Below are 23920 nucleotides of genomic sequence, written 5' to 3'. Positions count from 1 at the left end.
AACTCCGCATCCAAAACATCTTGTCCGGCGAGCCGGGCATCGATGACTCCTATGATACATCGCCATCCGTTGCGTCGACACCAAAGAGAAATCACGAAGAGGCATTCTCTACTGCTCTCAGTCCAGCTAAGAGCCCCGGAGACGTTGTGGTTGGTCCAGCATCGGCTCCATTCCTTACGCCTTCTGCAACCCACCTCCCACCAATATATCCCACGCCATCTCGAGGCTCAGACAATTATCGCTTCCAAGCCCAGGCACCAGTGCCGCCCTCACATCTGCAATCGGTGTCACAACCGCGGCCTCTGCTTCCTCAACAACATCAGCCTCAGCCACAGCCACAGCCTCTGCACCAACAGATTTATTCTTATCAGCACCAACAGCAACATCCCACCACGCAGCCTAACGTGTTAGCCACCCATTCTGCCGCGGGGGGCAGAGGTGGAACGACGGCTTCCCAAGGACATGGATATTCGGTACCATCAGTGCCAGAGTATGGACAGCTCCCACAGAGCGAGAACTATGTTTTAGCAACGTCAACGCACGCAACTGCTCTCCAGGGCCATATCTTCCCTCCGACAATGCCCTTGCTTGACTATGAGACGAAACCGCCACTGGCTCCACTCCTTCCGACCGGCTCTACAACTGCGACGATTGTTGCCGAGGTCACAAAGAGCAGTAACGTCAAACGTCCACCAATGCGGTCCAGTATTGCCTGCATGCGCTGTCGTCGATCTAAGATCAAGTGTGACAACGATGGCAAGGCGTCATCGCCGTGCGAAACATGCATCAAGTCTGGCCGCGACTGCCAATACCCCGCTGTCAATACGCCAACCCCGAGACGGACGGCAGACCCGCAGATACCCACATCCGTCGTCAGTCCTGCGACTGGATCCATCACTTACAAGCGCGACGATGGTCTGGCAGACCGTGGCCCCGAGCGGAAGCGCCTGAAAAAACTTGAGGATGCCTTTCGCACTGATGCTCCGTCTTCTGGTGCATATTATGCCGAGGAAGTATTGTCCACCCCTTACCTCACCGAGGCCATGTGGATGCAAGTTTGCAACATCTATCGCCTGCATTTTGCTAGCGAGTTGCCGTTTCTACACATGCCGACCTTGAAGGAAAACATGGGTACCGGTTCCAAGACTAAGCAAAAGCGGCGCTCTGCTGACACCAATCTCGTGCTGCTGGGAGTGCTTACCTTGACTTCTCGCTTCCATTCGGACCTGGTCAAATATGTTGCCCAAACCATTGCCAATCAAAGCAGCACAAAGGGCCGGTCACCCGCTACAGCCAAGGCCGATCCGTGGGCTGCTTCTGAATACTATGCCGACGTTCTGACCAAGGCTCTGGGCCCTCTTAGCGCTAGCATGACTTTGGCTAGTATTGAACGCGTCCAAGCCTTTCTCATGCTGGGCCTATACGAATGGAGCCAGGCCAAACGGAAGACCGGCGGCCTGGGCGCGTGGATGTACGTTGGGGTCGCCATTCGGATGGCCCAGGCCTTGGGCTTAAGCTTTGACGGCAGGCCAGGCGGTAAACGTCACCGTAGAGCCGCCGTATCTGCTACTTTTGCAGCCCATGCAGATCCGCAAGCTGTGGAACGACGGGCATTGAAAGCTGATGGAATTGATAGCTCTCCTCGGCGAGATCTGACCAAAGTTCCCGTGCCACTGGCCGATGATATTGTGACCAACGAGATACGGCGACGAACTATGTTTAGCTGCCTTATTTTGGATCGATTGCTATCGTGTGGTGAGAAGCGACTGCCAGCGATTCGCTCCAAAGACCTACAAATACAACTTCCTTGCTCTGATTTTGCATTTGATCTCGGGCAGGAAGTCCGCACGAGATATCTGAAGTCCCTGAATGAGACTGATACCGCCGACAACGAACAGGAGACCAACGAAAGCGGCGACAGTGTACTTGCTCGCTTCATACAGCTGGTCGACATATGGGGGGAGATTTCAAAGTACAGTTTTGCTGGCGGCCGTCGGGTCGAAAAGCGGCCACCTTGGGAGGAGACGGAGTTTCTACGACTTCGCAGAGTGCTCGACAAATTCTATAAGGGCCTGCCATCAATATTCACTTTGTCAAGAAGCAACTACTACGTATACGAAAGCCACCAGGCTTCCAGCGCCTATGTGTCACTGCATATGCTTGGCGCAGTTTGCAGGATTATGCTGCACCGCGAGTACATTCCGTTTATTCCCATCCGTTGTGATGGGCCCGAGGGACCCCTTGACGAACCAACGTTCCCGAAGGGAAGCGCCCCCCCTGGGTTTTGGGATGAGAGTGCTGAGCAAATCTTTAAGGCAGCTCGGGACATTGTTGACTTAATTGAAATATGCCAGGGCTGCGACAAGCTGCCCATGTCGGCACTGGTTGTCTTTTCCATATGGACGGCTGCTTTCGTTGGCATCTATGCATGGCATTTCCCCGCGCTGGATGCCCATAAGCATATGCTCGATGGAATGGATGGCGGACAAACAGCGAAGCCTCACGGCAGAATCAACAATAAAGTCGACTATCACATTCAGACCCACGGTCCTACGGGAATCACCTACAGCGCACTGAACAAAATGTCCACCTGGTTACAGATGGCCTGCACATATGTCAGCTACTTCCAAGATATGGACAAATTCTACGAGGGGGTCAAGGAAGACTATCGAAAACACATGGCCAAGCGCAACAGTGGCGATGGCCCGGGCGAGCTCAGCATCCGCATGGGAGGAGGTGGTGGTGGGCTGGACGAGTGGAAGGTTCATGGACCAAAGGTTACGAATAACGGCATGATCTTGTCCGATGACGATGCCATAGTCGAAGCCTCTGATCGGTCGCGGACCAGCAGCACGCCAGCTGGCTTGGACTGCGGCTCATCTACCGGACCTGAGGGAGTTCGCTACATGCCAGTTTATGGTGACGGCAGCAGCTCCATCGACCGTCACTCGTTGCCAGTAATTGGAGAAGAGCATGTCAATGTCTCAGCGATGGAAACACCAGGGGTTGGCTGTGGTGGTGTGGCATTCATGAGCCAGGACGGCGGAAGCTTTCCCAGCAGCAGCGGAACCATTTCGGCGCACGGCTTGCCAATGTCTGGCGAGGCAGGTTTAGGTTTGGCGTCGGCTACAATACAGCCATGGGAACGGTATCCACACGACACCGAGCAGCAGCTGAACCTGCAAATGCAGGCCGAGCAGCACATGCCGGTGACAACGCAGGGATATGAGATGGGGGAGCCGGTCGGTTATAGTGATATGAGAGACTTCTATCCCGACGTTCTGCCCTACATTGATAGGTTCCAGGGCATGCGGTGGCAAGATGCCAGCCAGGCAGCTGGCATTGAGCATTTTTCTCACGGCGACTCCATCGGCGGCGGTCATGCTGTGTGGATAGACCAACCGTTTATAATCTGATCGGAGGTACCGTTGATGAATTGAGATGCTGAGCCTGGCCGGGCTGGTGGGCTCGTCATCCTCTTTTATTTTGTTCTCTTCTTATCACCTATTTCCTTCTTCTCTTTATATCGTCTTGTACGAAGCTGCTTGAGTGATTTCTGTCATGTTTCCTTTTTGAGCCTATATGATTGTGTTAGAATAAGAAGGGATCGTTTTCGTTATTTTATCTCGGCGTGAAGAAGTTAAGCTGCTTATGCTTTTGCTTTATACCGCCCTGTTGCTAACGAGAGCCGAACTGCAAGAGTATGTCGGACAAGACGTCTGCCGGCATGATATGCACAGACGTTTTCATTGTCTTTCCACTTAATGTCTGGTCCGTTTTATCGCTCCGTCTTACTGCAGTTTCTGCCCAATCTTGTGGGAGCCCAATCTTGTAAAGAAATAGAAGTACCATATTTGGGGGCTACGGATGGCTGTAAGCAGTGCTTCGCCACGAAGCCAGTCGGGCTTGTTTTATAATTGGTCCCACTGTGGCACAAGCAGTGAACTAAAAAAAGCGATGGAAGGATGCTAACGACCTCGTTTGGCAGAGATGACATGAAACTTAAAAGCCGCCAGAATCTCACCGGCTGGTCGAGCTTCAAAGGAGCTGTCGATTACTGCCGTCTCCACAACAGGACGAAGGATGGAGGCTGAGTTTTGAGCACATTTCCTGCGCCTCTCGTGAGGCTTGTGAGACAGCTCTCAGGTGGTATATATTATGTGCCATGGAGGCTCTCGTTTCTTGCCATGTCTGTCTTTTCAGGCTTCAAGCTACGTCTTTTGTCATCCACCGTCATCATGAAGGCAGCTTCGTTCTGGATGTCCGTTCTTGCCGGTGCCGCAAGCCTGGTGTCGGTGCTGGGCAAAGATGTGCAGACGCAAGCAGAAAAGATATTCCGGAAGCTCCCCGGTATTCCAGCGAAGGAGGCGGAAACGGCGGACGGTCAAATCGAGGGCACGTTCCAACAACTGCTGGACCACAGCGACGCCAGCAAGGGCACTTTCACACAGCGGTTTTGGCTTGACACGCACTTCTGGGACGGCCCAGGCTCGCCCGTGTTTTTGTTCATGGCAGGGGAAGAAGATGCGTCTGGGTATCTGGGCTACCTGCGAGAAGGCATCCCGGGTCTCTATGCGGAGAACTTTGGCGGCTTGGTGGTCGTGATTGAGCGTGAGTTCTGCCTGCATCTGACGAAAGGGCAGACGACTGAGCAGTGCTGCAGACCGCTATTTTGGCAAGTCACAGCCGTTCGACACCCTGACGGCCGAGACGCTGCGGTTCCTCGACCTGCCCAACAGCATGAAGGACATGACGTACTTTGCTCAGAACGTGGACATCGAGGTGGCCAACGGTACGGTTCTCGACAAGCCTTCGGAGGCGCCCTGGGTGCTGATCGGCGGCTCGTACTCGGGCGCCCTGGCGGCGTGGATCCAGCAGAAGGAGCCGGGTGTGTTCTTTGCCTATCATGCCAGCTCGGCCGTGGTCGAAACGATCTCGGACTTCTCCTCGTACTTCAAGCCGATTGAGGAGGGGCTGCCGCGCAACTGCAGTGCCGACGTGCGAGCTGTGGTGCAGTACATTGACAATACGCTGACAGATGGTGACTCAATCGCGGTCGAGGACCTGAAGGCGATGTTCGGGCTAGATTTCCTCGAGGCGGACGATTTTGCCTATTGGGTGTCGCAGCCGATTCAATCCTGGCAGGACAACGAGACGGCCGTGTTTGCGTTCTGCGATCTGCTGGAGGCCACCGAAAACACGGGTCTGGATGAATCGGTCGACGGCCTTGGCCTAGATGTTGTCTTGCCGTTGTATGCCGATTACATCAACGGGACGTACGGCCTGTACTGCCGGGCCGACAACTATACCATCTGCGATTCGCACAACCCGTCTACCGATGCCTCGTACAACGATCCGACCGACTTCGGCTCGGACCGTCCATGGGAGTGGATGCTGTGCCACAATCCCTTTGGCTGGTGGCAGGTCGGCCCCAATGTCACCGACGGCACCAACATTGTGTCACAGTACATCACCGTCGACTGGTACACGCGTCGGTGCGCGCTGTACTTTCCCGAGACCAATGGCTACCGCTCCGGCGCCGAGGACGGCTGGACGCCCGAGCACCTCGACTTGTACACGGGCGGCTGGGATGCCCCCTTTGAGCGCGTCGTCTTTGTCAATGGCGAAGTCGACCCGTGGCGCGATGTCACCGTCTCGTCCGACTATCGGGATGGTGGCCGTCGGCCAAGCACCGATGACATGCCCGTCTTCGTCGTGCCCGGCGGAAATCACTGCCCCGAGATGCTGCTGGAAGAGTTCGATGGATTGCCGGATCTATACGACAATCTTGTGGCTATCATGGCCACCTGGCTTGGCGACTGGGAGGCTCCCTCTTAGGGGCAGATCTGGCGTTCCGGTTGCATGCTGTTCCTGTCCGTTTGCTATTTTTTCTCCTTCTTCAGGCTCGACGTAGTTTGCATAGCATGTATTGGTTTGATTCAACTATTCTATTTCCATCTGTACCTGCCTTCTCGCCGTATACACGTGACACCACGTGATCCTTCTTGCAGCCAGCACTGGTTGTTCTGCTGCCATGACTGCACCTTGTCTTTTACATACATATACTGCCCTATACAGCGGCACCTATGCTTCCCCGATAGAGCACAACGTGCCAAATATTGGAATTTGCCACAACTGTGTCTGTGCCCCCTTTCTGCCCCTCTTCTCTCTTCTCTCTTCCTCTACTCGTCTCTTCGTTTCCCCCTCCACTCTGTACCGGCTGATGTGATATGGGGATACAACACGTCCTCTTCTACCACTAGGCTGGCTTCCATGTCAATGCACAGTCTCGCCCAATGCTCCGTGGCTCCCGTTCGTCCGCTCCGGCCTTCAGCCGGCAAAGTGGAAGCGCGTGGCCTCCAACTCGCCGAGACCGTCCCGCGGCGCAATGTATCGCCGCCGATAGGAGTTGGTAAAGTCTTGCAGCAGCGCGCGCACTTGGCGCAGCCCGCCCTGACTGGGGTTCTGCAGCCGGTCGCGGATCTTGACAATCAGCCGGCTCACCTCGTCTGGCGCCACTGTGCCCGCCGGAAGCATCTGCAGCGTGCGGTCCAGCCAGGCCGTCGTCTCGGCCGGCAGCAGCTCAAACATCGACAGAAGCACGCCGCTGCCGTCGGCAAAGCAGTCGCGCGGGAACGTGATCATCATGCCGGCCAGCACCTGCTTCACTAGCACCTCGCCGCGCACCGCCAGCAGCTGCTGCACGATCAGCCGCAGTTGGGCCGCCGTCTCGGCCGGAAGCCCGCCCGACTGCGCCGGATTCGACCCGCCGTACGTCAACAGGTCGCGCAGGTAGTGCAGCGTCGCCGACAACGGGTCGCGCTGCTCCAGCGCCAACGCCGAGATGGCTGCTTCGAATATTGGCGTGAACAGCGCCGACGGGATCAGCTTGTGTGGGTAGTACAGCAGCGCATCCACCAGCAGCCGGAAGAAGTCCTCGATCACGTCCGGAAGCTCGGCTGGTGGCAGGGCGCTCATCACGCGCAGCACGCTCGTTGCCTGCGACTCGAAGAACACGTAGATCGACTCCGTGATCTGTGCCTCCACGTGCTCGCGATTTTCCGAAAATTCGCGCAAAATCGCCCCCGTTACCCAGAGGAAACATCCTTGCTTTGACACTGTAAATCCCTCCGCCAGCTTGTTGGCCATGGCCGCTAGCAGCGGTGTCATGTCCGTGCGGTACGAGATGATCATAAACCGCCAACACCGGCAGACACGCTCGCAGATCGGTGTGAAGTTGAGGAAGTTTTCCAGCACCGTCGAGAGCACGTGGAACACCTCGCTCCAGTACTTGACCGCCGGGTTCTCCTGGCCTTTGGGCACCGATGGTATCACGTTCTGCACAAAGATCGTGATCAATTGCAAGTGGTCTGCAGTACGTCAGCATTCTGATTCTTTCGTTGGTTTGCGCAAGCAAACTCACCTGCAACAGCCAATTTGCCTCCCTCGGTCGTGGCGGCATTGGCTTTGCGCATCAGGCGCTCGATCAGAGGATCGCAGTACAGCTTAAGCAGCTTGTAGACGTCGCCGGGGTCCTGTACGGCAACGACGCTGGCCACGCCCTCGGTCATCTCCTCCTGGCTCATCTCCGGGAGCTTGTCCAAAATCTGGTCGTAGAATTGCTGCATCTGCACCACCTGGCCGCTCAACAGCTCTCGGCAGTCCGTGCAGAAGAACTTGATTGCTTGGGCAGCCGCGCGGATGATCTCCTTCGATTCGCTCTGGAAGGAGGACACGATAAAGTTGAACTGCGGCTCGAGGAAGGTCGGGTGAGCTGTCGTCCACTCGGTGTAGCGCCCAAAGACCATGATGGTGGCAAATCGGAGCTTCTCGTGGTTCGGAATCTGCACCAGGAGTGGCATAAGTTGCGGCAGCACGGACTCCTCCTTCTTGCCGACCATGCGGCCGAGTGCTCGCATGGAAAACAAGGGGGCCTCAAGCTCCTGCCAGTGTGGTACCGAAGTAGCTGACACCTGCGAAGCGTACGTCTGCATCCAGATCCTAATGGCATTGAGAACTTTAGTCAGACACTCAGTGACGCCCATAACCTCACAAGCGTCTTTCAGCGTGTCGCCCATGTGGTGGCGGAACTCGCGAAACTTTTCTTCCTGCTCTCGATCGCCGTCAAATAGGTCCGTGACGGTATCATCGCCAGTTTCGGAGGGAGGGTACTGCAAGCGCTGCAGCAGGATGTCAACAAGCTTCGAATAGACATCGACGAGCTGGAGACGAGACTCAATGTAGCGTTCCAGCACCAGATACTGCTTCAGCTCGTACCAAAATCCAAACGTATAGCGGATCACGTCACACTCCTTGTCCAAAGCTGCACACTCCAACAGCGCATCGACAAGAGGGCGGAAATGGATGGGTTCACGGGCAATCGCCACAACCCACGAATCGCCAGCATCCGCAAAGAGCAGCGTCAGAGACTTGAAGCACTCCTTGTCCTCATCCTCAGCGAACCTGCGAATGTTCGGCCGAAGCTCGATGATGCGCGGAAGCAGGGCCTGGATGGTCTCGAGATTGTCATCAACGTCCCTCGTTTCCCGGCAGAGCGAGCCCAGACAGTCGGCAGCAGCCTGGATGGAGTCATCGCTCCCAATGGCCGAAATGATGACGTTGAGTAGCGGGGAGTTGACAATGGTGTTTACAGGGACTTCCCGAAGCCAAGAGGTGATGCATTCTAGCAAAAGAGGATTCTTGGCGGCGGCGGCTGCATGGCGTTAGCGAAATGGAGGGAAGAGGATACAGGCTCGACGAAGAGCGGAGAGAGAACGCACGAGATGACTGGGCATAAGAGGTGAGTAGCTGGATGACCTGCTCGGCGTTGTCGCCAAGTAGCTCTCGTGTTCGATCGGCCAGCTCTTCTTCCTGTGCTTACGTCAGCAACATGATCGCAACCACCATCACAACAATGACGACGACAGCTCCTAACGTACGGAGAGGGTGATCTTGCGACCTTCGGTGACCTCCTCGGGTAGGACGCGCAAGAAGTCGAGAATGCAGGCGTGGCTCTCCACGTCGCTGCCCAGGGCAGAGACAACGGTGGCGAGGACATCCTTCCACTCGGTCATCTGTATAGCCAGGATGGCAAGACACACACACAGCTGGATGCGCACAGGTCGTGGGCCAGGGGCAAATTTCTTTAGCAGCAGGAGAATCTGGTTGCGCAACCCGGGGAGGTCGTCCGGCCGGACCTGAGTGGTGAGGTCAAATGTGATCTGGCGAGTTACGTTAGACGCGGAGCTGAGCTTATTTCTGCTGGCAAGAGAAATCCGGGCATGAGGAGCAGGGTGACGGTGATGAGAACTGCTCGCTTGCTCGTCAGGAGAGGGGGAGGGGCAGTGTCGCTACCTTGCCCTTCAATGTTGTCGCAGCGAACAGCATGGCTTCTGCCTCGACGGAAGACTGAAGGATTGTAATTGTGACAGACCAGGCGCTCTCCTGGGGGGCTGTTAGCCATCACGGAGCACGGTGAAGCATCCCCGGGAGACAGAGGAGAACAAACCGATTTCTGGAACTTGGCAAGATAGTCCATGGCGGCCTTCTTCTTGGAGGCGTCGTGGCCCCGCATTGTGACCATGCCGGCGAGGACATTTTGTGGCGAGAACACCTCTGCGGCGCTCTCAGAGGCCATGATGACAGGCTGCGGCAGACCGGAGGTAGTACAGCGAGAGGGGAAGCGGCGCCGATGTCGACAGTATCCGACCCGGGGAGGGGGGGACGGAGAGCTCCGGCAGCAGAGGCTGCGCGGGGGCGAGAATGAAAGAAGGAAACGGGGCAGCCACAGCCGCGGCGAGCTCAGGAGAGTGACAGGACAAGCGTCGAGTATGTGTCCAGGACGGGAAGGAGACTCTGAGATGGCAGAAAGCCGTTGGTAAGTGGCCGGCCGGAAGGTTGAGGCTCAGGCGGGAAAACGATGAAGCCAAAGACGAAAACCCCGAAAACTAAAGAGAAGAAGAGCGACAGGGCAGCCGAGAAAAAAGTGAGAGCAGATAGCAGTGGCGCGCAGTGCACATAGACCGGACGGGATGGGGCGGCTTTGTGCTGTATTAGGAGATGGGGAGATATCGCGTTGGCCGTGACGTTGGTGATAGCGGATGATGGGACTGTGGCGTTTGCTAACAGACCTTGTTTGGAGAGAAAGAAAAAATGATAATAATACGAGCGAGGAGTAGTCCCGTTGCCGGGAAGGTGGGGCTGAAAGGAGGGGTTTCCTCTCACTGAAAGCGGCTGCCGCTTCGCAAAGTGTGGCGGCCGTCGGACGGAGGATTCTTGTTCCTTGCCCGACAGCCTTGCTGAGTCAGCTTATTTACAAGACAGAAGACAGTCAGGCGAGACAGTCTATCCCAGCGATGTTACGATGGTACCGGCTCCAGTGATGAGACTGTCTAGCGGCTTATCGTGGGGGCCCGTTGGCACCGCTTTGTCGGCATGGTTAGGTAGGATCTGCTCGGAGAGGGCAAGGCCGCAGAGATGGACGGCTGGCGACACGGCCGAGGCATAGCGGTGCAGAAAGTAGTCGTAGAAGCCCCGTCCGTGGCCGCAGCGGCGAATGCGGCCGGAGGCGGGATCGACGTCAAAGGCGACACCGGGCATGAGGATGAGGTCGAGGTCGAGGGCGCGTGCCGCTACTGGGGCGTCTCCGTCTCCGTCTCCGAGGATACGAGACCGGTTGGGCACGCTGGCCGGAGAGACGCTGGGGATGCCCCAGCGGTCGGGTAGCAGCGACTCGTAGTCAGCACAGTCGTGTAGCCGGACCATGTCCATGACCCGGGCCGGCGGCGGTTGCTGCAGTCCGGTGGCCGCCAGATGGGAACCGGGCTTGTGCAGATACGGCACAAAGACCTGCTTACCGGCAGCCAGGGCGTGGCGCACGATGGCGTCAGTCTGGACCTCGGCGGCGGGCATCGACAGGAAGACGGCCACGCGACGGGCGTGCCGATAGGGCGGAAAGGCGGCAAGGGCGCTGAAGATGGCGGAACCTAGGCCAGAGTCAGACATGCAATGGGACGTTGTCAAGGGGAGGGAGGCTCACTCTGCTGGTCGACAGACGCTGACGGCAGGGCGGCCAGCCGCTGTTTCATCTGGTGGCGCAGCTGCTTCTTGGCTGCAGCTAGGACACCGCCGGACATGCCCACAGCTGCAGCCACGGCTGCATCGGGCACAATAAACATGTGTGCAGCGAGAGGGGGAGGATGGGTACGGTGTGCTCCAGTATGGCGGTGCTCGGTGTAGAAGAGGCCGAAGTTGATGGATGCTGGAAAAGCCGACTTGTAGTCGGGTAGGCAGCGGCACAGAGGCACAGCTGACAAGTGTAGGCCGATCTGGACGATGCAGGGCGGATGCGACGTGAAAGGACAGCCCGTGGAGTCGTCGTAGAAAAAGGGCTATCGCGGCCCGCTTAAATTGCTAATCGCACTGCTGTGCAGTCCCGCACATTTCTTGTCCAAATGTATCTTGTCTTGAACAATTCTATCTTCGGGCACACAAGAGTAGCAGTATGTGAGGAAAAAACGATCGTCTTGCTATCGGCTTACTGAATTGACTTCTTGCGTATGACGGAAGAGTGGCTTACATACTCCGTTATAGTGCGAAAACTCACTCTTACAGTGCATTCCTCTAAAAAGTATCGGGATAGCTGAACACGCTGCCCCACATTCGAGCACTGCACTTTCCCTGAGCACTGTACTCCGTAGTGTCTTGCACTATCTACATTGTTTCGGGCAACGAGACAAAACAGATAGCTGTCTCGCATAGCTCGGCGTGTCTCTTCGTGTTCACCTTGTCCTGAACCCGTTTTCCCGTCGTGCCATATCGTCTTTTCGTTTTGCTCTTCTCTTGCTCTTCTCTTCTCTTTCTATTCGCTTTCTTCTCCCTTTCTTCTCCCTTTCTTCTCTCTTCTCTCTCTCTTCTCTCTCATACGCCACTTCAATCCATCCAATCCACTTCTCACCGTTTGCACACCCCTGCAACCTACACGGACTCAGTCTTGTCTGCATTGCCCCGCTGGCTAGCGACGCTTGCAACGCTGTCCCCGTCTTGCTGCCCCATCGGCACCGGCCAATCCGATCGCGCGTGTTGCCCATGACCGACATCCCTTCGCACCAACACTCGTCTCAGTCCATCCCGCAGCACCGGCTGGCCCTACAAGCGTTGGCTACACCCTCTCCATTGAGGTCGGTCGGAGCTACTGCACTACGCGACTCACGCTCAGACACGATCACTGTCTTGCCAGGGTGGCCTCCCTTTGCTCGTGCGTGTTCTCCTGCCATGACGACGCCTCGACGACGTCGTACCCCTCGTTTCCCCCATGGACCACCGCAGCTCAGCACGGGCGCGGACGAGACAGGCGACGCTGGGATTCATCATGATCATGGTATAGACGACAGCAACGAAAACGACACGCAGACAGACACGATGCCGAGAAGAAAGAAGCCTGCCTCCCTGCGGTCATCGCCAGGGTTTTCTAGTCCCAACTACGGCGCCGTGACGTCGGAGACGATGCTCTCCGGCATGGCACCTGAGACGGCTGAGGTCGCTGAGATCAGCCCGCGGCCATCCACAGCCCATGGCAGCAGCGACGCCGCCGGTAGGTTGTCCCGCTATTCCTCGCTGCGGCGGCAGCGCTCGCACGCATCATCTCTATTCGCCCGGTACGACAGCGTGACGGGTGGCTCGACGCGCGTGCCGCCACCCGAGCTGACGGCCGCCGCGCTGATGAGTGGCCTGGGTGGCAGCCGGTTTGACGTGGCCGGCACGGCGGCCCCGGTGTCTGCCGTGCCGAGTGAGGCCAGCTATGACGGCAGCAGCGACGACGACGACGAATGCGACAGCTTCAGCCTTCGTTCAGACGTGGACCGTGACGGCCCCGTCGACGAGTACGACATCAATGAGTACGGTTATGCCGTTCCGGTGGAGGCTTTGGGCGAAGCCACGGACGACTGCACCCCAGACGACAATGCAGGCGGCAGCGGCAGCGGCAGCGGCAGCGTAGCCGATTCATCCAACCCGCCGGACAACTCGCCTTTTGCGCAGGTGCGGGCGTCAGTGGCGCCGGTCGACAATACGCTGCTGTCGATCAACACGCCGCGCATGTGGGTCCTCTCAACGCTCTTCTCGGTTCTGGGGTCGTCGACGAATCTGTTCTTCTCACTGCGTTACCCCAGCGTGGCTATCACACCGGTCATCGCGCTGCTGCTGGTGCACCCGCTCGGCCTTGCCTGGGACTGGGCCCTGAAGCGGGCTGATGATCCGGCTGAGGAGTTTGACGACGGCGTGCTGGTGCCCAGCGCAGCCCATCGTCGCGTCAGCGGCCACGGGCTCTTCCGGCACCTCCAGCTCGGGCGATTGCGTCTCTGGCTGGCCCAGGGCCGGTGGAACGAGAAGGAGCACACATGTGTCTACGTCAGCAGCAATGTGTCGTTCGGCTTCGCCTTTGCCACTGACGTCATCGTCGAGCAGACACACTTTTACCACCAGGACGTCGGGCTGGCCTACCAGCTGCTGCTGACACTGTCGACACAGATTCTGGGCTACACGTTTGCCGGGCTCTCGCGCCGCTTTCTCGTGCGGCCGAGCGGCATGATCTGGCCGTCGACGCTCATGTCGGCCTCCATGTTCGCCACCCTGCACAAGGAGGAGAACCGGCCGGCCAACGGATGGCGCATCAGCCGGTGGCACTTCTTCTATGTCGTCTTCCTCGCCGCCTTCCTCTTCTACTTCATCCCCGGGCTGCTGATGCCGGCCCTCAGCTACTTCAACGCGGTGACCTGGCTGGCCCCCGACAGCGTCGTGGTGGCCAATCTGTTCGGCGTCGTGTCCGGACTCGGCCTCTTCCCCGTGACCTTTGACTGGGCCCAGATCGCCTACATCGGCTCGCCACTGCTGACGCCCTTCTGGGCCGCCATGAACGTCGTCGGCGGGCTCGTCATCGTCATGTGGATTCTGGCCCCGCTCGCCTACTACGGCAACTGGCTGTACTCGGCCTATATGCCCATCCTGTCGGCCGCCGTCTTCGACAACACCGGCGCCGTCTACGACGTGCAGCGCATCCTGACGGCCGACTTTGTCTTTGACCGTGCCGCCTACCGCAGCTACAGTCGCGTCTTTCTGCCCATCACGTACGTCCTCAGCTACGGCGTGCAGTTTGCCGGCCTGGCCTCGCTGCTGACCCACACCGCCTGCTGGCACGGCCGCGACATCTGGCGCCAGTGGAAGCACTCGCTGGACGAGTCCGCGTCGGCCGCCCACCTGTCGGCCAAGACGGCTGCATACCAGCCGGTGGCCTCGCACGATGTCGATGTGGGGCCGACGGACCGTGATCCCGGCCACGGCAGCCGTGATGCCAACTCGGTGCCGCTGCAGCCGACAAGAAGCCGCAGCGACAGCGGCCTGGACGGCCGGATGAGCCACGAGGACGTGCACAATCGGCTGATGCAGCGGTACCGTGACGCACCCATGTGGTGGTACCTGCTGACGTTTGTGACGATGACGGCAACGGGCATGTTTGTGGTGGAATAGTGAGTGTTTCCTGCGTGCTGCTTGGCCGTGGTCTCCTGCTGACCCTCAGTTATCCGATTCATCTGCCGTGGTACGGCCTGCTGCTGGCCCTAGCCATCTGCGCGGTGCTCTTCATCCCCATTGGCATCATCATGGCGGTGACCAACCAGCACGTCAGCATCTACCTGATCTGCCAGCTCGTGTGTGGCGCCGTGTTCCCGGGCCGCCCTGTGGCCAACATGGTCTTTGTCACGTACGGCTACATCTCGTCGGCCCAGGGCATCAAGTTCGCCGCCGACCTCAAGCTGGGCCACTACATGAAGATCCCGCCGCGCATCCTGTTCCAGGTGCAGATGGTTGCCACGCTGGTCTCGTCAGCCACGCAGATCGCCGTGCTCAACTGGATGTTTGGCAACGTTCCCGGCCTCTGCACGCCTGGCGCGCTCAACGGCTTCACCTGTCCGATTGCTCGCGTGCACTTCAACGGCTCGATCCTCTGGGGTGTCGTCGGTCCGGGCGAGTTCTTTGGACGTGGCGCCACATACCGGCCGCTGGTGTGGTGCTTCCTGGTCGGTGCCGTGGCTCCCCTGCCGCTGTGGCTGTATGCCCGTCGACGTCGCGACAGCATCGTGCGCAAGATCAACCTGCCCGTGCTGCTGGGCTCGCTCGGCTGGATCCCACCGGCGACGGGGCTCAACTTTAGCGTATGGGCGCTGGTGTGCTACCTCTTCAACTACGTGCTCAAGAAGCGGGCGACGGCCTGGTGGGCCAAGTACACCATGACGCTGAGCGCGGCCTTGGACGCGGCCCTGGCCTCGGGCATCGTCGTCGCCTTCTTTGCCTTTATCTACCCGGGCATCATGGACCGCTTCCACTGGTGGGGGACCGAGGTGTATAAGCAGGGCTGCGACTGGCGGGCGTGTTCATACCTGCAGGTGCCGGCGGGAGGGCGGTTTGGGCCGGACACGTGGTAGGGTGAAGATTTGGGAAGAGGTTGAGGTAAGATATAGAGACAGACATAGGCAGTCGAAATACAAGCGGATGGGAAAGGCGGACAGGAGTACAAGTCGGTGGTTATTGGATATAGCATATATTGGACGGCTTGGGAAGGGCTTAAGAAGGACTTAAACGGTATCTAGGCGTTGTTTTGTTTAGATAGTCGGGTGTCAACTTGGTAGCAGATAGAAGTTCATCGTTCGTTTTATTATATGTGAGGAAGTGAGAAGAGAAGAGAGACGCGCTTGCTCCTTCCCCGACTTGGCGCCTTCCCAAACCATGCTTCTGTCTCCTTCCTTATTCGACTGTTTCTCTCGACTTCCTTGTTCGACCACAATTTCCCATTTTCAATTTCAATCTATCATCCATCTTCTACTGTACAGCATTTTCCCACATCAGCACAACGACCGAATCTTGGTCGGACGCGGCCATATCGGGCACGGCTGTTGCATCCAATCCATGGCCGGAGCCAGCTGTGGCCGTCCGTCGCTTCAGATAAGCCTGCCACAGCGACCCGTCCGCAGCCACATAGGCATCGACCAGACGCCATATCGCTGGCAGCTGTCGGCTGCGGCTGCGCACCACACTCAGGTCGTCGGGGCGCTCGGCGTCCTCGACGATCAACCTCTTGCTCGACCAGAAGTGCTGCTGCTGCTGAAACTCACGCCGGCGCCGATCTGCCGCGTCCTCGGGCGCATGGCCATCCGTCCGATGGACGGCCATTCTGCCACCAGACTTGAGCCAGTCGCGAAGCGAGTCGACAAGGTCAGACCCATGCCCGGCATTTTCAGTGGGCGGCGGCGACGGCAGGGACAACAGTCTCGCCTTGCGCAGGGGCTCGACGCGAAGGCCGTCGTGGTGCTCGAGGCTGTGGCCGTTGACGAGGACCCAGCCGTCGCGAAAGGCAAAGCGCTGCAAAAAACAGTCCTCGCCACAGACGTCAGCCACGCGATGGCCAAAGCCGGCGCTGAAGTGATCGTGGCGGCGGTAGCCGTGCAGCGTCAGCGGCTGCAGGCCACCGGCATACTGCTGCAGCAGACGGACGCCATTGTCGGGATCGGTTTCGTTGCCGTTGTGGTCATAGGCGGCCGCGTCGAAGGGCGCGTAAAAGCTGGGCACGATGCGCAGCTGCACAGCCGCCTCAGCCAACGTCGAAGTGGACGGAGATGACGTGGCGCAGTGGTACAGATGCTCGTCCCAGGGCTCGCCGTCGTACGCGTCCGTCTTGCCGACGGCGATGCCGGCATGCAGCACAGCCTCGTGCAGGGCGTCCGTGGTGCGGCGCAGACACGGCAGCTCGGCCATGCGGACGGCCAGCGACGGCGACAAGAAGACGGCACCACCACCATAGCTCACTACCATCAGCGATGTGGGCGCAATGGTCCGCGAGAGGGACGGTAGCGGCGGAACCGGCGGCGAGAACAGGGCCGAGCGGGCAGCTGCTGCCTTGGCAGCCTCTGTGGCCAAGTCGACCGTCTGCCAGTCAGACCGCGTGCTGGGGAAGCCCAGCCAGAGGTCGCTGCTGCTATCGTCGCCGCCGTGTGGGTGCGGATGTGCACCGGCATAGAGCATCAGCCGGCCAAGAAGTCGGTCCATGCTCGGGAAGAAGACGTCGTCGTCAACGAGGGCATAGAAGCTCCGCTGGACGGGACTGCCAGCCTCCTGCTCGGACACCCAGGCGTCGTCATACTGTCGCAGAAGCGGAAGAAGATTGGAATAGCGTACGGCCGGCGGATCTGGACGGGAGTTGCCCTCCATGTCGCTGTGGCTGTCGGCAGTGCTGTTGGTGGCCTCGCTGTCATAGTTGCCTGGATCGATAACGATGCGCGCGTCGATACCGTGTTCCTGCAGCACGCGTGCCACCGCCTTTACCTCGTCCGGCTGCGCACGGTGGAGGCTCAGCAGCAAGCCGGCACCGTTGGACTGGCCACAGCCATCTGTCAGCCATCGGGCCCAGTCGGCCACCAGCGCAAATCCGGCATGCGACAGTCGCGCATATGTGGTGCTGATGCCAAACAGCAGCATCGACGCATCAATCTGGTCCGGCCGAGCACTGCGGGCCATGGGCAGTCGCAGCACAGCCGGCTCGACGGGCGGCTCACTCTCTGCATCTGTCGCCAGCCAGACACCGTCCTCAGTCTCCGTGTCCGGGTCTGGATGGTCGACACCGGGTACGAGAGCCTCTGCGTGCACCGTGGTGAATCCGCCTGGCGTGAGCTTGGACTTAACTTTGGTCAGGGATGGGCGAGTCGGGCGTGCGCGTCGATCGTGGTGTCGCAGATGGTCATCCTCGCCGGGCCTGTTGCCAGGCTGCCCTCCCACATAGTCGGCGCGAACGTGGCGCGCATACCAGGGCACATCGGGCGTCAGGCCGTACCGATAGACGAGGTAGTTGAGATAGGCCGCCTCCTCGGAGACGCCGGTGCCATTGGCGGCACTGGGAAGCCACGACGGCTCTTTCCAGTCCTGCCAGGGTGCAGCCGGGTTTGGGGATGTCTGCGCGCCGATAGCCCAGGTGTACAGGGGTAGCTTCGTCTTTGCATTCTCGGCCGTCTTGTCGACAAACGCCTTTACGGAACGACGGTCGGCGACCAGAAAGACGACGCCGATGAGTACAAAGGCGCCGAACAGACAGCGAATGAGGCCGCGGACGTGATCCTGGGTCAGCACGATGTGGGGGACGAAACAGATTCTCCGAACCAGGGCCGACATGTGTGGGCGACTGGTTTTGCCCGAGTAGTTGGATTCCCGAACTCGACCCGAGTTCTGAGTGCGGCTCGGGCTCAGGACACGTCTGGGTCGCCAGAGGCCGGCAGACACCATGACGACGGTTGCGAGAGACGGATGGACCGATTCGCGCAATGGTCGGCAGAGGTGCGAGGACGACGATGCTGCAGCTTTGTATAGCGTTGAAGGGGAAGGCGCGCTCGCAGGAGAGCAAACGGTCTTTTTTACTTTGCAGTGTGTGCGTGTGTGAGCCCCGGGAAGGCATAGTTGCCCTCAGGGGACTGTGCAGCCGCGTGACTGAGCGCCATGACGGTCAGAGAAAGGATTTCCGAGTCGAGTCCGCACGTTGATCGCTGTCAGCCCCTGGCACTAAGCCGGCATGTGACAACACAAAGGCTTGGAGCTGTCCGGCTCCCCGCACTTTGGCAATAAGCCGCGGATCCGGGGTGGAACCAGGAGGCTTTGGATCACATGCAGCTAGGCTGAGCTTACCAGGTGCAGCAGCAGCATCCAGATTACGTCACGCACGCAAGGAACAGAAACTCGAACTAAGCAGGATATGGCATTCTTTGCGTAAGTCTGCATCTTCTCGAGTATGACCTGATTCTCGAGTGTGTTGCTCATCGCCATTTTGTATCGCAGGAGCACCAACTACAACTCAGCCAAGTATGTCGCGTTCCGGCCGGCCTACCCGCCAGCCATCTTCGAGACCACCCTCGGATTTCACACTGGCAGCTTCGACGTGCTGCTGGACCTTGGCTGTGGCCACGCACCTGTCGCCCATGCTCTAGCCGGCCATTTCCAACTGGTGCACGCCGTTGACCCGTCGGCCTCGATGCTGGAAACGGCGAAGCAGTTAGCCGGCAATGTTAGTTCGGCTTCAGGAGCGACAATTTCCTTCCACCAGGGCTCGGCCGAGAGTCTGCCGTTCTTGGGCGACGCCAGCATCGACCTGCTCATCGCGGCCGCGGCCGCCCATTGGTTTGACTTTGACCGCGTCTGGCCAGAACTGGCGCGTGTCGTCCGGCCCGGTGGCACGCTTGCCTTCTGGGTCTACAAGGAGGGAGTGCTGCCGCATCATCCGGCGGCCAACCAGATCGTGGCCGAGCACTGCTTTGGGACGAGAAGCGATGAGGAAGGTGACGCCCAACTCCGGGACAACACCATGGGCGACCTCTTCCAGCAGCCTGGCCGCAGCTACATGAAGGAGCTGATGCGATCGGTCGTGCTGCCGTCGGCTGACTGGACCGACGAGACGCGCATCGTGTACGAGCCAGAGTCAAACGGCCCCGGAAACAACCTGTCGACGCTCGGGGTCCGGCCTCTGTTGTTCAAGACTATGCGACTCGGCGACTATGCCCAGTATGTCCGCACGCTCAGCGCGTACCGTGGCTGGGCCGACAGACACCCCCAGCGCAAGCAGCGCGCTGACGGTGGCTCTGGTGACTTTGTTGATGTGATGATGGACCGTGCCGTGGCGGCCGAGCCAGCCTGGACGGCGGCTGGCGAGAGCTGGCCTGACCTGGAGGTTGAGGTTGAATGGGGCTCGGTGATCCTGCTGGCGCGGCGTCGAAGTGTGATTACATAAGCATACATAGGGATCCACCACCAGGCGCTGAAGAGTGGGTCCGTCATCTTTGTTAGTCCCAAGGCCGAAAATATTGTTTTTGCCTGCTCACAACGCACGAGAGGTCCGATTGTGGTTGTACATGCTTCGTCCTCAGTCCCTACTTTTGACTGCGGCGCCAATTCTGAGGAATGCAAGGTCATTAGCAGCCTCGATACGATCCAGACAGCCACCGCAGTGGCAGCGCAGAATGGCGACGAGCAGCACGCAGACAGACGGCCAGAACGGCCATCAGGACGACAATGTGACGATTGGCCCCGACGGCAAGCGGTACCGCACGGCGAGGGAGGGCCTGGCGCGCATCTACGTGCCGCTAAGCGACGGCGAGAAGACACGGCAGAACGGCGGTGGCGGTCCTGCGGTCGAAGACCACGCGCAGCAGGTGTTTTACAATCCGATCCAGCAGTTCAACCGCGACCTCAGCGTGCTGGCCATCAAGGCCTACGGGCAAGCCAAGCTGGAGGAGCGGGCCGAGCGGTTTGCCAAGAAGAAGGAGGTCTTTGCCCAGAAGAAGCGAAAGCAGGTGGCGGACAGGCGCGGAGACAAACGCAAGAGGGAGAACGAGGACGAGGCGGACGAGGGCGAGCGACCGGTCAAGGTCGGAAAGCAGTCGGACGACAGTGCCAGAGCCGAAGCTGAAGCCGAAGCCGAAGCCGAAGCCGGGACAGCAGACGGGCAAGAGTCACGTGATCCGGAAGCGGATTCTGCCGAGACGGCGTCTACATGTACAAGCACATCGGCCGGTCCTGCACCGATCCGCATCCTCGACGCGCTCTCAGCCACGGGTCTGCGGGCGCTGCGATATGCGCACGAGCTGCCGTTTGCGGTGTCGGTAACGGCCAACGACCTGCTCGCAGCGGCGACGAAGTCGATCCGGCGCAACGTGGAGCTGAACGGACTGAGCGACAAGATCACGGTGCGACAGTCGGACGCGCTGGCACACATGTACACGGTGGTGGCCAAGGAGCTGACGCTGGAGGCAGCGGGCGGCGGGAGCAACAAAGTGCCGAACCGGAGCGAGAAGTACGATGTGATCGACCTAGACCCCTACGGCACGGCGGCGACGTTTTTCGATGCGGCAGTGCAGTCTGTGCGCAACGACGGCGGGCTGCTGTGCGTGACATGCACAGACGCGGGCGTGTGGGCATCGCAGGGCTACCCTGAGAAGTGCTATGCGCTGTACGGGGGAGTACCGATGAAGGGCAGCCAGTCGCACGAAGCCGGGCTGCGGATCGTACTGCAGGCGCTATCGGTGTCAGCGGCACGCTATGGATTGGCGGTAACGCCGCAGCTGTCACTGTCGATCGACTTTTACTGCCGGGTGTTTGTGACGGTGAGGCGGTCGCCAGCGAGCGTCAAGTTTCTGGCCGGCCGCACGATGACGGCGTACAACTGCGACCAGGGCTGTGGCGCATGGACGACGCAGCCGCTGCTGCGCAATCGGGCGACGGCCAACAAGCGTGGTGACGGTCACTTTTACAAGCACACATTTGCGACGGCGCCGCAGACAGACGCCTTCTGTCCGCACTGCCACACCAAGACGCATCTGGCCGGGCCGATGTTTGCGGGACCCATCCACTCGGCGCCGTTCATCCGGCGAATCCTTGAGGAGCTGCCGCAGGCACCGACCGACGTTTACGGGACGACCGAGAGGATCCGCGGGATGCTGCAGACGGCGCTTGAGGAGTTGGTCGAGGGCGAGGTCGGGGGCGAGGACCACCTCGCAGCGCTGGACCCGATGCCGTTCTTCTTCCTGCCGTCAAACCTGGCCAAGGTGGTGCACTGCATGACGCCCAACGAGGACGCGATGCGCGGGGCGCTGGTGCGGCTGGGCTACCGGGCCACACGCAGCCACTGCCGGCCTGGCAGCATCAAGACGGACGCGCCATGGTCGGTGCTGTGGGATGTGATGCGCGCATGGGTGCGCCAGAAGGCGCCGGTCAAGCCGGAGAGCATCCGACCGGGCACGCCGGCCGAGCGGCTGTTGCGGCTGGGGAGCAGTGGTGAGGGGAGTGAGAGGACGGAGAAAGAGGAGAAGGTCGAGACGGTCGAAACGACCGAAACGACCGAGACAACCGAGAAAGAGAGCAAGCTCGAGATTGTTTTTGACGAGACGCAAGGCCACAAGCGCATCCGCGGCGCCGACAAGCTGGTCCGGTACCAGATCAACCCGCGCGAGAACTGGGGGCCGATGAACCGGGCCAGAGGACATTGAGGGTGTGTTTGTGTTACTGTCCAAGACTACTCTTATATGCACGTGAGCTGGATACCTAGTCGCGCTAAGCTACCCCGCCGCCAATGCAAGAGACAACGGCAGCCCTGACTTGCGTGCGATAACGCAATCAGCAAGACAGGCTCTCGGTCCAATCAATCGTGCTTACCCGGGCGGACGTGCTGGCGATCGCGCCTTCCCCGGACGCGGCGTCCCTGTTTCCCTTAGACGAGAGAGCAGCTAGAATAGTGTCGAGTTGAATTTCTTCCAGCTCCCGTCCTGCTCTGTCTCTTGTTTTGATGTGTTTATTCCCCCCCCTTGTGCAGACAGAGATGCAGGACAACACGGTGCACGTGTCAGCAAGGGCAGCGGCCTATTACGCCGACGGCGAGCTGGTCGTTGCGCCGGACGGAGGCGTGCCCGAGCAGCACGTCCGTGAGGATGAGATTGTCGTGATCATGAGGACGTTGGACGATGGCCCTGCCATCTACCGGCTGGTTTGGCTGCGCGAGACGGCCGACGGGACCGAAGCACCGTTCCGGCTAGAGACGGTGCTGCTGGCCGGCGCGGCTGTCGACCGGCTGCCGCACCATCTGCTCGACCGACATCGTCTGCAGGCCATCCCGCCAGTTTTTCAGTCAGGCTCGCAGGCTCTGCACGTGGTCGTATCTACACGGTCCGGCGTCGGCCAGGCCCAGACCTTTTACAGCGCCGTCTTGGCACCGCTTCTCGGCCACTTTGGCCTGTCAGCCGCCACAACAGCTCAGACAAAATCCAGGACGTTCCACCTGCTCGTGACCAGCAACTCGCGGTCTGTCTCGGACTTTGCTCGCACGCTCGGACCCGACGCGCCCACAGTCATCCTCCTCAGCGGTGACGGCGGCGTGGTGGACCTGCTGAACGGCGTGGCCGTGGACACATCGTCACCACAAGACCGTCGCCTTCCCACGATCGCTCTCCTGCCTCTCGGCACCGGCAATGCGCTCTTCCACTCGCTGCACCGATCACCCACGTCTGCCTCGACCTCGTCGGCCTCATCCCTCGTCCTCGGCCTCCGGACACTCCTCCACGGCCAAACCGCGCGGCTGCCCAACTTTGAGGCCTCGTTTGCGCCGGGATCACACGCGGTCAGCTACTCGGGCAACGAAAACACAGAACGCATCGAACCGGTCGCCCGTCTGCGCGGCGCCATCGTGGCCAGCTACGGCTTCCACGCGCAGCTCGTCTGGGAAAGCGACACGCCCGCGTACCGGCGCCACGGCGCCAAACGGTTCGGCATGGCCGCCCAGGAACTGCTCAAGACGGCACACGTCTACATGGCCGACGTCGAGACGACAACACCCGCATCGGCCGATGCCTACAATCCACGGCAGACCCTCGGCCACCGCTTCAGCTACGTGCTCGCCACGATGGTGTCGAATCTGGAAAAGACGTTTACCATCTCGCCCGCAAGCTGGCCGCTGGACGGTCAGCTGCGACTGGTGCACTTTGGGGCGGTTGGCGGCACGCGCACAATGGACATCATGATGGCAGCCTACAACAATGGCGCACACGTGGGCATGCGGTGGCCGGCAGCCGAGGGAGACGACGCCGCAGAAGAAGAGGCCGTCGGCTACGGAGCCATCGACGAGCTGCGGATCACGGTGCACGAGCCAGACGCACGCTGGCGCAAGATGTACGTTCCACTGTCACCGGTATCCAATGCATTGCTGACTCAGCACAGATGCATCGACGGCACCATCGTGGAGCTACCCCAGAACGGATGGATGCACGTGCGCAAGGCGACTCGGCCGGTTTTGCAGATCATGGTAGAGAAAGAGCAGTGGATCAGCCATAAGACAACAAAAGAATAAATA

General features: G+C 59.6%; 10 protein-coding genes across 10 annotated transcripts; 6 read left to right on the top strand and 4 right to left on the bottom strand.

The window, feature by feature from the left end:
* Positions 1–578: 578 nt before the first annotated feature.
* On the top strand, positions 579–3416 carry CMQ_3900 (c6 zinc finger domain containing protein; the record flags this gene model as incomplete). Its single annotated transcript, XM_014319838.1, has 1 exon — positions 579–3416. One exon carries the CDS (start codon positions 579–581, stop codon positions 3414–3416), a length of 2838 nt encoding a protein of 945 aa, XP_014175313.1.
* Positions 3417–4238: 822 nt separating this feature from the next.
* Positions 4239–5838, top strand: CMQ_4216 (serine-type peptidase; the record flags this gene model as incomplete). The annotated part of the gene is made up of 2 exons (XM_014320154.1): positions 4239–4611; positions 4664–5838. The coding sequence occupies 2 exons, from the start codon at positions 4239–4241 to the stop codon at positions 5836–5838; spliced, it is 1548 nt and encodes a 515-aa protein (XP_014175629.1).
* A 492-nt stretch (positions 5839–6330) lies between these two features.
* CMQ_3519 (mRNA transport regulator) lies at positions 6331–9637 on the bottom strand (the record flags this gene model as incomplete). Its single annotated transcript, XM_014319457.1, has 6 exons — positions 6331–7370; positions 7424–8713; positions 8781–8871; positions 8940–9221; positions 9355–9444; positions 9509–9637. 6 exons carry the CDS (start codon positions 9635–9637, stop codon positions 6331–6333), a joined length of 2922 nt encoding a protein of 973 aa, XP_014174932.1.
* Positions 9638–10344: 707 nt separating this feature from the next.
* Positions 10345–11177, bottom strand: CMQ_3732 (5-formyltetrahydrofolate cyclo-ligase; the record flags this gene model as incomplete). Its single annotated transcript, XM_014319670.1, has 2 exons — positions 10345–10985; positions 11039–11177. 2 exons carry the CDS (start codon positions 11175–11177, stop codon positions 10345–10347), a joined length of 780 nt encoding a protein of 259 aa, XP_014175145.1.
* Positions 11178–12087: 910 nt separating this feature from the next.
* On the top strand, positions 12088–15476 carry CMQ_3700 (oligopeptide transporter 4; the record flags this gene model as incomplete). Its single annotated transcript, XM_014319638.1, has 2 exons — positions 12088–14522; positions 14573–15476. The coding sequence occupies 2 exons, from the start codon at positions 12088–12090 to the stop codon at positions 15474–15476; spliced, it is 3339 nt and encodes a 1112-aa protein (XP_014175113.1).
* Positions 15477–15870: 394 nt separating this feature from the next.
* On the bottom strand, positions 15871–18321 carry CMQ_3609 (uncharacterized protein; the record flags this gene model as incomplete). Its single annotated transcript, XM_014319547.1, has 1 exon — positions 15871–18321. The coding sequence occupies one exon, from the start codon at positions 18319–18321 to the stop codon at positions 15871–15873; it is 2451 nt and encodes an 816-aa protein (XP_014175022.1).
* Positions 18322–18784: 463 nt separating this feature from the next.
* Positions 18785–19813, top strand: CMQ_3892 (trans-aconitate methyltransferase 1; the record flags this gene model as incomplete). The annotated part of the gene is made up of 2 exons (XM_014319830.1): positions 18785–18798; positions 18868–19813. 2 exons carry the CDS (start codon positions 18785–18787, stop codon positions 19811–19813), a joined length of 960 nt encoding a protein of 319 aa, XP_014175305.1.
* CMQ_3301 (uncharacterized protein) lies at positions 19505–19860 on the bottom strand (the record flags this gene model as incomplete). Its single annotated transcript, XM_014319239.1, has 2 exons — positions 19505–19742; positions 19820–19860. The coding sequence occupies 2 exons, from the start codon at positions 19858–19860 to the stop codon at positions 19505–19507; spliced, it is 279 nt and encodes a 92-aa protein (XP_014174714.1).
* Positions 19861–20042: 182 nt separating this feature from the next.
* On the top strand, positions 20043–22067 carry CMQ_3489 (dimethylguanosine tRNA methyltransferase; the record flags this gene model as incomplete). Its single annotated transcript, XM_014319427.1, has 1 exon — positions 20043–22067. The coding sequence occupies one exon, from the start codon at positions 20043–20045 to the stop codon at positions 22065–22067; it is 2025 nt and encodes a 674-aa protein (XP_014174902.1).
* Positions 22068–22396: 329 nt separating this feature from the next.
* CMQ_4244 (cortical actin cytoskeleton protein vip1) lies at positions 22397–23917 on the top strand (the record flags this gene model as incomplete). The annotated part of the gene is made up of 1 exon (XM_014320182.1): positions 22397–23917. One exon carries the CDS (start codon positions 22397–22399, stop codon positions 23915–23917), a length of 1521 nt encoding a protein of 506 aa, XP_014175657.1.
* Positions 23918–23920: the final 3 nt, after the last annotated feature.

Source organism: Grosmannia clavigera, assembly GCF_000143105.1.
Source record: "Grosmannia clavigera kw1407 unplaced genomic scaffold GCSC_113, whole genome shotgun sequence".
NCBI lineage: Eukaryota > Fungi > Ascomycota > Sordariomycetes > Ophiostomatales > Ophiostomataceae > Leptographium > Leptographium clavigerum.
The sequence above is the reverse complement of the archived record's forward strand: the minus strand, read 5'-3'. Positions and strand labels throughout refer to the sequence as shown.